A 12,821-nucleotide genomic window follows, 5' to 3' on the forward strand; every position below is an offset into this window, starting at 1 on the left:
AGCAAGGGAAGAGGGAGGGGGTTCTGCCACTTTAGAGATCGCACCTAGAGTATTGCGTACAGTTCTGGAGACCCATTTCCAGAAGGATATTGGTATTTTGGAATTAGGTAGATGGCTACTAAACAGTTGAATTGCTTGCAGGATAAAAATTATCAGGAAAGAAAAAAAAAATTAAAAAAAAATTAAAGACTAAGGGAACTTAACATATAGCTTGGAGGAAAGAAGAGAGAGGAGATGTGATAGTAACATTTAAATACATAAAAGGATTTAACAAAGTACAGAATCGACGCTTATTTCAAAGGGGGGGAAATGTTGGAACAAGACATCATAATGTAAAACTAGAGGGTCAGAAGCTTATATGTGACATAAGGAAAAAGTACTTTACTGGGAGGGTGGCAGGTCAGTGGAACGTCTCCCCAGCAGGAGACGCAGAGGCTAATATGGTAAGTAATGAGTAAAGAATTGATTCTTATCTGCTGTCAAATTCTAGGTTTCTATGCGCACAAAACCCAATTCAGCAATGCTTATGCCTTTTCCAGAGAATGTCAGGAAAACACACATTTGTGTACAGGATAAACGTTCTTGCAAACAACTGATGGGAAGTGTCATACGGAGCATGAAACAGTATTCGGAACGGCATAATAATGCACAACGTTTTAAAATGATAGGTGGGATAACAAAATACTACTTGTAAGCACTCGCCTGAGCATAACCATACATTTAGCTGCAGAAACTAATAGTTATTGTTTTATTTAAATTTCAGCAATAACATTTACAGGTCTGGGTGATTTTCATGCTGCTCGCTTGATAAATGGGTTCTCTAAGTAGCAGTGCAATGCTGTTCCTAACAAGTATGAGACATGAAACAAATGACAATACAGGGATAAGGAAAGCACTGCGATATTATTACAAGTGTCAGTTCCATTCAGCGCGGCATTTAATCTATTGGTATATGTAAATCAAAGCATTGATACTTTGATCTGACTGATAAATACAATTATAACATGTTCCTTATCAGTGCATTCTGCTGTACTACATTAACTATGCTTAATCAGCCAAAACCATTAATGTGCAAAGCCTTTAGTACAGTCCTGCGATTGCCTTAGTGTAGCACACACCTCTTCAACAGATGGAAGTGTAGTATATTGAACATGTTGAGAGCTTCACCTATACTATACTACAATTTGATTAGAAACCTTCTGGCATTTGTAAAGACTTAAAAGAATTAAAAAGGTCACAACAGCGGTTGTTTTGCTCACATGTTTAGAACTCATCCTTGCCTGACTGTCATCGATTATATGATCTATTAAAGACTGAAGCGACCGGCTGGTTTGCACATTGCATGTAACCTATGCTAAAAGTCCAGACTGGTAGTCAGCTGATGCCTACGTTTTTTTTGTGCACCAGTCTCCAATGGTAAAACAAGTAAACATGCACACAATTTCTAATTTAACATGGACCCATACGTCAGACAGCACATTGATTGCTACGAAAGCACATCTGAAGAATTAACAATGATTACCTTCATCACTTGTGGCTTGTTGCTTCACGACAGTCATTGGAGATCTAGATGGAGGTTTACCCAGTGGAAGTCGCCAGCTCTTTGTTGTCTGTGGTCTCTTTGAATTCTTATCTATCCAACTTGTAACCTTGAGAAAAAACAATATCCCAATTAGTTAAGGAATATATAACATAATACATTATAGGATTAAGGACCAGGAAACTGGCCTCCACCAACAGCCCTATGAAGAGCTTGAAGGACTCTCATGTGAAACATGTCCAACCAACAAATGTATTTCCTTGTTATTTCATCAACGTTTACATCATATGTAAAATATTCATAGAATGTTCTGCAAATCAAAAGGTAACACAAGTGAAATCCATTTTAATTCCGCCTTAAAGACTGAAAGGAGTGAATACCTACAGTTTTCACATCTAAGCTGCCTCTCTACATAACACATTGTCTGCATGCCAGTATGCACTGCAACTAATCAAACCAAAAAACAAATGCATTAGATAGATGGAAGTCCTCATATTAGTGAACGGGCTTCAACTTTCTTCCATGCCCACTGAATCGGAACATTAGAGGAGGAAGCTTCTATGTCAAAATTTGAGTGCCAGTTTTGCTAAATCCAACAAATTTGGCAGATTACGCTGATTATTATTATTATTGAGCTGGGTTTTTAAGGATGCTGTCGGAAAAATATGGCGTCGAAATAATATGGCCTGTTGTTTTAAAAAAAGTAGTTTTGTTGCTTAACATATAATTGTTGTGTACTTTTTAAAGTTTTTAAGTTGCTTAAAATTAGTCCAGGGTTAACTGTTCATTTCTTTATGGATGCTAAACTCTAGAGGAAAACAATAGCAGCTGGCAGTACTACTTGCAGTACGGTTTACCCAGACGCATATGTCTATTACATCCTGTATAAATGTATGCTTTATAGTGTGACCTTTCCAAGCGTACGGTAGAATAGGCAACAGATAACATGCCACCGGTAATAGTCAAATGGTTAAAAAAATGCTAAACATTCCACATTTTTCTAAGGTTATATATATTTCAAAGTTACATCTTGAACCAAAACTCAAAGGCCAAATAAAGAGGGGGCACTGAAAACATTAGTATATTTTAGGAAATGTCAATTAATGTAACTGGAACAATTTCTTCCACCTCTGGAATATTAGAATCTTGGATCTCTGTAGTTTGTGTATCTGTAAACGATGATATGATCTCTTAAATGGAAGAGGAAACACCTCTGCACATTGTACTATTTGTATTATATTTCAGTCTATTGTGTTCCCTATGTGCAAGATACCTAGTCTGTCATACATGATACACACGGCACCAGAATGATTTATGCTGATAGCTGTTAATTTTATAAGTACAGCGGACTGGCTGTCAGGGCTGTACAATCAAATCCATCTTGGTTTATAATGATTAATGTTTCTGTCTTTTTCAGTAAATGAGCAAGTATAATTCCATCTCTGAAACATTAACGGTGCCTACACTGTTAAAGACCGGCTAACATCTGTTCACTAGGGCTGAATACTAGCCAAGAGCAAATTCTTACACATGTAGTGGTTGTTCCAGAGCCCTCCAACTCATCATCAATGTCATTAGGAACTTCCCCTGGTTCCAGGCCTTCTTCTGCAATCTCAAGGTCACTGGCTTCATCCTCACTGGACACACTGCTGGTTTCTTCTTTCTCAGCCTCAGGGGGATCAAGTGCCTGTGACTTTTGGCACAGTACATTCTGCTCCGTCTCCTCCGGTGAATTTGCGTCCTGGCCCATATTTACTTCAGCAGATGGACCAAAAGAACCAGACAATTCCTCTGAACCAGAAGAAGTCAAATTGAGGTCATTGTTACCCTTTTGTTCATGTATCGTTTCCTCCTCTGAACCTGCAGACAACAAATGTGAACCTTATTAGCGCAGGTCACAAAGCATTCTGCTTACTGATTAAAAGATTAAGACACCTATATGAATGGCCCAAGTGGCCCAGTAATAAAGCAGCCTAAGACATATTTTTCAGACAATACGCTTAATATGAACTATCCTGTCCTGCAAGAAACACACTGACAGTAAGGAAATGCATATTTTCACAGTTTTGGTTACATTTGGGAGACAATTTTATAAATATCTTACTTTTTACCTACAGAAAACTATGTTTTGTTCCAAGACAAGTTAAACTATTCATAGATACCTTGCTTAGGACAAATCATGCATTAAAATACAAAAAGAAAAAAATCCCCCATTTTTCGCCATAAGTTCCAAATCAATTAGTAAAAGTAATGTAAATAAAATAGTTTTCATAAAAAGTCCATCCGTATGGTAGAAGGCATCATGTTTTTCTCTTTTTTTTTTTTTTTTTTTTTTTTTTTTTTTTTACAAGCATGCCACCCTTCTCAATGCTGAATCGTTCAATTATTTCCTCTTGTCCATAGGTTATGAAAAAGTTGTGGTCCCAAAAAGGCTAATACAGCACCGGGTACTGCAATTGAATTACTTTTTTCTACTTTACTTAGCTATACAAAAACGGTTTCTGCTAAACATACGGGGAAAGGCTTCATACCACCAAGTAATCTTGTAGAACTTTTTTTTTTTTTTTTTTTTTTTTTAGTGTGCCATGTGTCTGATGCATGAACAGCAAAGTGAAACTAATACAACTTTCTAGGGAACACAGCTTTATCTGTAGGGGTGATATTTGGCCAGTAGGATATTAAAGACCCAATTTGCAATTTATAGCACTTCAAGTAGTGCTGTGCAACAGAAAATGTATGGTACTATAACCTGAGCAACCTATGACTTGTAAGAGAAACTTAATCGGCCCTTATCTCACCTGAGGCTGGGATATTATTCAATAAGCTGTGATCCAGACGAACTTCTCTAATGTTCTCCACATCCCCAGAAGGCTCTTCTTTGTTTACTAGCTTTGCTTTTTCTGTGGGGTTTTCATTGACCTTGAAACCATCTGTAGCAGCTTCAGTAGCTATGATTTCTCCTCCGACTACCAAAGATGATACTTTCTTGTCCTCCTGAGTCCTAAGCTTCTTAGAACGAGATCTGCTATGCCGAAGGCTGTAATGGAAGATACTGTTGTCAGATTAGAATGTCTGGCTTGGATAAGATAAAACGGCTTCCAATATAAATGTCTTTCACCTTAATAAACTAGCACAAAAATGTCATTTTTTTGTGCGCTGATAGTGTTTAAAATTTATTATGTCACAGACCACAGAAATATTTTGTGACTTCCTAAGCCTCTATCAAAGTTGTTTTGAGTTCTCAAAGCATATGGTAAATGACCTTTGGTGACTTATTCATGATAAAGGTGAACATGAATCTAATCAAAGGAAATTAGATTACAGTCAGCCCTGTCACCGGCTCTGCTCTGGAAGATACATCTTCAAACTGATAGTAGAAATTTATGAGAACTAAAATATGCAAGTCAATATAAGCTTTTGAGTTGCACGTAAACCGCCACAGATTGATACAAATCAAAAATATGAATTTCTATGCTTTCTTTTTCAATTGCTGTCAAAGTTTTAGATGTACAAGAATTATGTGGCTTGATTCATGGATGACATTAGAAACGGCTTATTTAAGAGGCAACATGAGTCTATCTTTGCAGGATCCTCCCGTAACCCAAGCAGCATTACAGCACGAAGAGTCGCTTGCTTTCTGAATTGCCGACAGTTTCACAGATTCAGAGAATTTACCTGTTTAATCAAAAGGTCTGAGTGTCTACAAATGCATGCCCACCTAGTGTTCCTTTAGTATGGTACTGGGGGGGGGAACTAAATATTACAATATATTCATCCATATCATTCAAATTGTACCGTTCCAGCAGCAATACAAGCCAGAAGGATTCATTGTTTGATTACTAATAGTGATTCCACTCTACAAATACAGTATTAAAAGTACATGGCGTTGTTGAGTGCTGACTTCTGCTAAGATTCATAAGTCAACACTAAGCTCCTCTGAATGAGGAGAAACGATGCCCAGAAAGGTCTCAGTACTTAGTGGTGTGTGCTCCTGCTTTGAGAAAAATTTAGTTAGCACCCCAGTGTACACAGCTCTAAGGAAAATACCCACAGAATCAATCTACATTACACAGGGATGAAACAAGTACGCAAACTTTAAGCAAAAGACTCACAGTAGCGGACATAAACATGGTATTACAAAAAGAAATTAATGCAAACAGCTGCTTCACTGTGAGTCCCCTGTGCCTTGTACTGTTGTTTATGCGGTGCAGACAGACACCACACAGAAGATTTATACATTATATTCTTATTGAAAAAAGAGACAGAAGGTGCAGAGGGCTCTGCTCATTAGTGCTTACAATCTAAAGGGAGAGTGGGACCTGGCACACAATGGTAAATCATACTTGTGGTAATGAGGACCAGGCATGTGACCAGTAGGGATTTAAACATTTCCAGAAAAATAGTCACTGAAGTGCCAAACTCCTGCATTACCATTCCCCAGATAAATGACTTCGCTGCTTTAAGATTTTCTTCATAATGCTGAATCCTGCTATCAGAGACACACTAGATCCCAGAGGACTCCACATACATTTTCTAATAATGTCAGGTACTAGATTAATCCTTATACAGTATTATGCCGCGTGTTGATGGGAGAATCACCTTTTGCCTTTGGGAATGGCTGGATGTGTCTCAGAAATATTAACCATGCTTAGGCTGAAGAGCAGGACCCTTAGCTGCGCTGAACACTACATTCTCTGCCCCCGGAGAAATACACGTATAAACAAAGCCACACACAGGATATCACAATCCTTTCTGGGTTTTTCTTTTCTATGTATTTTATAACCATTGCTTTTCGACGGATCAGAACTGCTCTCTAGTATGTCCCATAAGCACCTGCGTAAGCCAGCTGGCTTTAACCAACATGTGCTGTGTGTGCCTTTCGAAATAATATCCCCATCTGGATTGTGAATCTTTTTCCAGCAACACCAACCTCCCTTAGCCAAAAAAAAAGAAATGAGTTACAAGCTTGGTATTGTAGCACACTAAACACCCACACCTATAATGTGCACTTTAAACACTATGGGGTCTATTCGATTATCTGGAAAATCATTACTGCTTTGTTCAGATTTCAAAAGGGAAGTGATTAGAACGGCAAGTTGTTTATACGTAAAACCAGCCTGAAACATCAGGGTGGACGCTGGTTTTCTGTGTTGTTTGCAGGAGGTTATTTTAATGCGTAGCTTTGTAGATGCAGAAAATGTTCTCAGTGCAAGGGATGGCTGTACAGGTTACATGACGACGACTCAGGATAGTAAGCATTAAATACTTGCACAGGCCACAGCATGGTCATCACAAAAAGTCCTACGCCCTACACATTAAACTACCCTACTTCATGATCCTATTGTTCGTAATAGTTAGGAAACTGCTGATTTACACTATAGCATTATGAATAAATGTATTATAAGTTAATGTATGAATGGACAATATTACAGGTATCCAGAACACATGTGGGCGCACACATATCTTTCCATTTTATTCCTCATCATTCTTCACTTCAGTTTTTTATTTTAACCCCACATAAAAGGTTACCAGGCTCACTAAATGTTTATTTTTAATTAAGATTGCAATGAGCTAAAGCACCCACTAAACTGGCACATATTTAATACTGTAAAGCAAATAGCACCTATCATTAGGTCAGTGGTCTGCCGAAGGGGGAAAAAAACAAGCATTTCCTGATGTCTCATTATAGAGCTTATTAATGGGAACACATATCAGGACAGTAAGACAGTTGTTCTAAGGTCTTGCTCTGCTTAAAGAGATCTATAATCCCTATTACTATTAGAATGACACTATCATCATTTCACAGCTGCCCTACAAGACAAGTTTGCAAGCAGGACCCTTTAACCTTTTGTTGCAGTTTGCCTCTGGCGCCCTATACGATATCGACCAGGTTTCTCTCAATTTTCTCCTCCAGATTTATCAGTCTCGATTGCACAGTGTAAGTGTATATTATATGTTTTATATACTCCAAATGTATCAGGACACAATAGTTGCTATGTATAAAAAGTGATGCTGTTGCAAAGCTTGAAAAGTTCTCACCATAGTAACAGAACAAACTGGCCAATCAGCAGGAACATTTAAACGGTTGCTATAGCGACATGGCTAATTTTCAAACAGGAAAAGAACACAAGTTCTGATTGTGAAGGTGGGTCACAGCTGTCTAACTTGAAATGCCTTATGATAAACATTTTACTGTAGGTAGAACCATACCTTTTAGTTCCATTCTTCATCTTTCTTCTCTTCTTCAACATCCAGGCCTTCACTTCAGATGCTGATTCCATGGTGGGTTTTGTGTGATCAATGTTGTAGATGTCCTTGCCTTGTTTCCATATCTGGTATCTGTCTGGCTGAAACTTTTTCACAAAGATATCCATGGATATTTTCACCATATCGTTGCTGCATGAACACTGTAATCACAAAGACGTAAACATTTAGAATTTACTGGTGGAAGCTTAGATTATCTTCAAATCTCTCCACAGTGCATGTCATCCATAAAAATGGTTATTTGTGGCTTATAAATTCATTCACACCCTTTTTTTATACCAGCTTCAAAATCTTGTTGACAAGACAAATATTTTGGTAAGACTGTGTAGAAACATCAAACTCAACTAATTAAAAGCTATCGAAAAAGAACACGCCCTTGGGTACACAGTGAAAACTCTAAGTTTCCTTTACTACAGATTTGTAATTTGGTAAATAAGTGTTTGGGGAACTGTATGTTCTGTATTAATGTATGTGTATATATCATACATATATAACAATAAAAGGAAAGTTAATCACAGTTAGGACGCAGTTAGGACTCAAGGTGACCTATTTTTTGAAACACTGCATAGTAAACCCCACTTACCTGAAAAAAAAAATTAAGGCTATCATCTAAAACAAAAATGTTGCGTGTAAATGTAAACACACAAGACTTTTTCCAGGGGCAATAAGACTGACACACATTTAGACATACTGGTGAATAGAGCCCTGCCCTAGTGAGATTATTGGAGAGGGTTTGACTGAATGAGGTAGGGAATTCCAGAGAATAGGTACAGTATCTGTAAAAATCCAGGATACGGGACTAGGAAGGGGTGAAGAGAAAAGCAAGTTTGAAGAAGAAGAAGAAGGCACTTGGACATGCGGGTAGAGATACAGCAAGAGCATGGTTGTTTAGGGCTCTGTAGGTCAGGAGTTTAAACTCTTTAGGGTATAGGTAGCAAATGAGGAACTAGCCCACTGGGCTAGACAATGAATCTGTTCAGGCTGGTTAGCAGTAGCTCAGGGGAGGCTCTAGAATGATGCAAGACTATGCCATCTGGGTCCACTATGCCATGTATCCTATATATATATATCATATATATATATATAGCTGGTACTCTGAGGATTACACTTTGCACCACGATCACCTTCTTTAAAATAAAGCTTTATCAAGTTTTTTTCAGTAGTTAGAAACATCTGTTACACCACTTTCTACTAACACTTTATATTTTTAGAAGTATGCCAGAAACACATATCAATTCTCTGTTTCTGGTCTAAATACACCTGCATGTATTGTTACAAATGGGTTTAAAAAAAGTGGAATAATGATTTCAAGAATTTGGGTATTAAGGAAAGTGTGATGTTAAGTATTGTTTTATTTTTTACGTTTTAAGAATGTTTAAAAACAATTCAACCTGCGTAGCATAAACTGAGGTGTATGTAGGAATATTTTAAGAAAAAAAACTATAGCCCCTAATGCTATTTTTGATGATTTTTCAAGCGGTATAGTGACAATATATCCTAGTGCCTCCAAATGCAGCGGGGTTCCTAGTCTTGAATAAAGCTGTAATCAGGGGAAAGCACAGACGGGAAGAAAAGTCAGACAGTATAGTTAAGTCTTGGCTCATATTGAGTGACATGCATTCAGACTTTCCTTGTGTTTCATCAATGGAATAGAGCAGGAAAGTAATGGTACTGTGCTGTATATGTGATCAAACATCCCAGGACTTGCTATTAACAGGATTTTATTTGCGAGACATGCTGCCATTGCCTTTCATTATTTTCTCTCTGCATGCATTGCCGTACCATTTCCAGAATATTTACTTGACACTTGTTTCTTAATGACTAGCTACCTAAAGGGAGGAGAGGATAATAGTCTTTTGATACGTGGCACTGGTTCAGCAGAACAGGCAGTGCATTTTCATGAGATGTACAGATAATCAAAGCGAGTTCACCATTACCAGCATTATCTTTAACAAGCAGATTGGTCCTTCACTGTGGTGGCCGGCAATGGTATCGGTTTGTAAAAGCGACTGTCACCTAAACAGGGTTCACGCTGAGCAGGTAGAACTTAGAAAACAATCTATGCATACATAGATCTACATTTATTTAACCTGATCAGATTTGTGAATCAATATGTTGGGTCATATACATACGAATCGTTTTGCATTCTAGTGGTTCTTTTGCGTGTTTGCGCCTCATGTTCATGTCATAAATAGGGAAACGTTAAAAATAATCTGAAGACTATTTTCCCTCCATGGGCATGCTTGTATTCTGAGATCATTTTATATGGATGTGACAGCCGGTCTGCCATACATAAGCAGGGAGATGTTTCTGCCCTAAACTAACACAAATGGGTATTTTAACTGAGTGGGTGTATATGTCCAGTAGGTTAAGTATATATACATACTACTGCAGTACTAGAAACATATTTATATGCTAATTCTTCCAAAAGATGGTTAATGTTGGTTATTGGAAAATGGAGCAAGCGGCAAACTGAAGCCAGAATTAGCCATGAGCTTTTTGGTTGCTAAGGGTTTGGTATTTTAATTTGATAAAAGATTATTTAGAGCCACATTCATTAATACGTTGTATGTACAATTCTAATACATGCTTACAAATGACAAAATATCTCTGTGATGTAAAACATTTCGTACTCTCCTTCCCATTTCCAAAACAAAAAAATAAAGCATTTTAGGTGTCAACAGTCTACAAGTGTAAATGGAAGAGACGTAAAAGGTTTAAATACGAGTTTTGAGCAATGCACAAAAAAACAAACAGTGAAAATATAGCTTTTACTGTCCACCTAGGCAAGAGTACATTTCTTCCATGCCAAGAGAGGACAATTTTCCGCAGCCTGCAATGCCAACAGCATAGCTAAACGCTCACTAGGATATTAAGGACAACATCAGCATTAATTTTATCACTGGTTTGGGTGACAAAAACATGTTCACTGATGCAATGTGATACAAGATAGCCAGACATGCATTGGCCGTTAACACATTTGTGGAATGCCAAATTATCTAAAGCCTAACTAATGTCGCAGGGACCAAGAGCTCATTAGAGTTTCTTTCTTTTTGATCCTGTAAATACTTGAGGATTATGGTTAAAAAGATGTGTAATGAAGGCTGCTAATCATGATTCTTAAAAAAGTAAACAAAAAATGTTACTGAACTCAGAGACAGAACTAATACAGTGCAAAACAAATGTTCCCACTTCAGAAAGCAACAGTGCAGTCAACAGAGTTACAGGTTAACTCGGGGGACCAGACTGGATATGTGGTCGGCCAAACACATCTCCCTGCAAGTGATATACTTACCACCAGCACTGACCAATGCTGTGGGCAGGGGGTCTATTGAGCAGGGTGAGCCCACGGCAAGTGTTGCCTGGGTGAAATATTTCTTTGCCCCTCCATGAATACTCTAACATGTACAGAAACACACCATGCACTGTCACACACGCTTACGCTGACAAAGTGAATGTTTTACTGTCACAGACTAGCTGATATTATATATATATTATAATCTATATTATTATTCTGTCTGTCTGAGTAACTTGGAAAGAAACATCTTAAATGGAGGAAAACTCACTATATCACTTGTAGAGCAAGGCAACCTATTCCATGACAAGTGGGCATGTGTGTAATTGTATAGGCAGAGGCGTATCTACTGAAAATAGCGCCTATGGCAAGCACTGAAATTGCGCCCCTGTCCAAATATCTAAAACCCATTTACTAGCCCCTGCTGCCCATATATATATAAATATTAGTCCCTGCTGCCGATAGCAGGTATAGATCAACACACAAACCCAGATCAATTGAAATTCACTTGTGATCTCAGCACTGAAGGTATAGATCAAATAAATACATGGAAACAGCATTGCAGGTATTAATCAACTGAATAAGACATATTAACCCTGTATTTGCAGGTATACATAAATAATGTATGGAATCATAGCATAGCAGATATGGATCTACAGAATAACACAAAAACCCAGCTTTGCAGGTATAGATCAATTGGAATTCACATAAAAACACGGCATTAAAGGTATATTTAAAACCCCCTAAATTACAGGCATAGATCACAGGTTGCACACCCCAAAGTCAGCCCTGGCGTCCTCACTGCCCACATAGAACCTGGCCAGCACCCAGATAACACACATAAGATTTGGCATATTGTCCTCAAATAGCCCAGCACAAGTCAACTTTGTCCCCAAACAGTCCGGCCTGTGCCATCTTTGTCCCATATACACCCTGCCTGTGCCATCTTGGTCCCCAAGGCTCAAACATCCTACTTGTGCCATCTTTGCCCTTCCACAATTATACATCTATGATACACACAAACACATTAACTCATGCTCTCCCTCATTCAGACAATTCATCCACACATTAACTCATGCTCTCCCTCATTCAGACAATTCATCCACACATTAACTGATGTTCTCCCGCATTCAGACAACTCATGCTCTCCCGCATTCAGACAATTCATCCACATATTAACTCATGCTCTCCCTCATTCAGACAACTCATCCCCATATTAACTCATGCTCTCCCTTATTCAGACAACTCATCCACATATTAACTCATACTCTCCCTCAGGCTAGGTTTCCACATGGCTTTTTCATGGCGTTTTTTCTCTCCCATAGACTTCTATTGGAGAAAAACGCCAAGATTTCCTTGCAAAAAATGCCAGAGTGTCAACATGCTGCGATTTTTAAAAAAAAAAAAAAAGCAGAAAAACTCCCTTATCACTTTCTAACCACTCTCCTTCCCTTATCACTTTCTACCCCCTCTCCTTCCCTTATCACTTTCTAACCCCTCTCCTTCCCTTATCACTTTCTAACCCCTCTCCTTCCCTTATCACTTTCTAACCCCTCTCCTTCCCTTATCACTTTCTAACCCCTCTCCCCCTTTGTAGTTCTCTCACCTTGAGGTCCAGTGACGGGAGCACGAGGCTTCTGTCTTCCTGCACTGCTGCAATGCCCGCTGCTTTACTGCTGAGCGCCGTAATATGACGTCATAATTCGACGCTCAGCAGTGAAG

The 12,821-nt window shown here is 38.4% G+C and overlaps 1 protein-coding gene across 1 annotated transcript in view; it reads right to left on the bottom strand.

Annotated features, from left to right (window-relative positions):
* Nucleotides 1–12,821, bottom strand: part of KDM4C (lysine demethylase 4C) — a 179,224-nt gene that overhangs the window by 62,307 nt on the left and 104,096 nt on the right. The window contains exons 9-12 of the mRNA XM_053465979.1: nt 7,751–7,947; nt 4,339–4,577; nt 3,069–3,400; nt 1,523–1,649 (exon numbers count right to left, since the gene is read on the bottom strand). Of these exons, the coding sequence (XP_053321954.1) occupies nt 1,523–1,649; nt 3,069–3,400; nt 4,339–4,577; nt 7,751–7,947 (895 nt within the window). The remainder of the gene's footprint in view (nt 1–1,522; nt 1,650–3,068; nt 3,401–4,338; nt 4,578–7,750; nt 7,948–12,821) is intronic.

Source organism: Spea bombifrons, chromosome 1, assembly GCF_027358695.1.
Source record: "Spea bombifrons isolate aSpeBom1 chromosome 1, aSpeBom1.2.pri, whole genome shotgun sequence".
NCBI classification, from domain to species: domain Eukaryota; kingdom Metazoa; phylum Chordata; class Amphibia; order Anura; family Pelobatidae; genus Spea; species Spea bombifrons.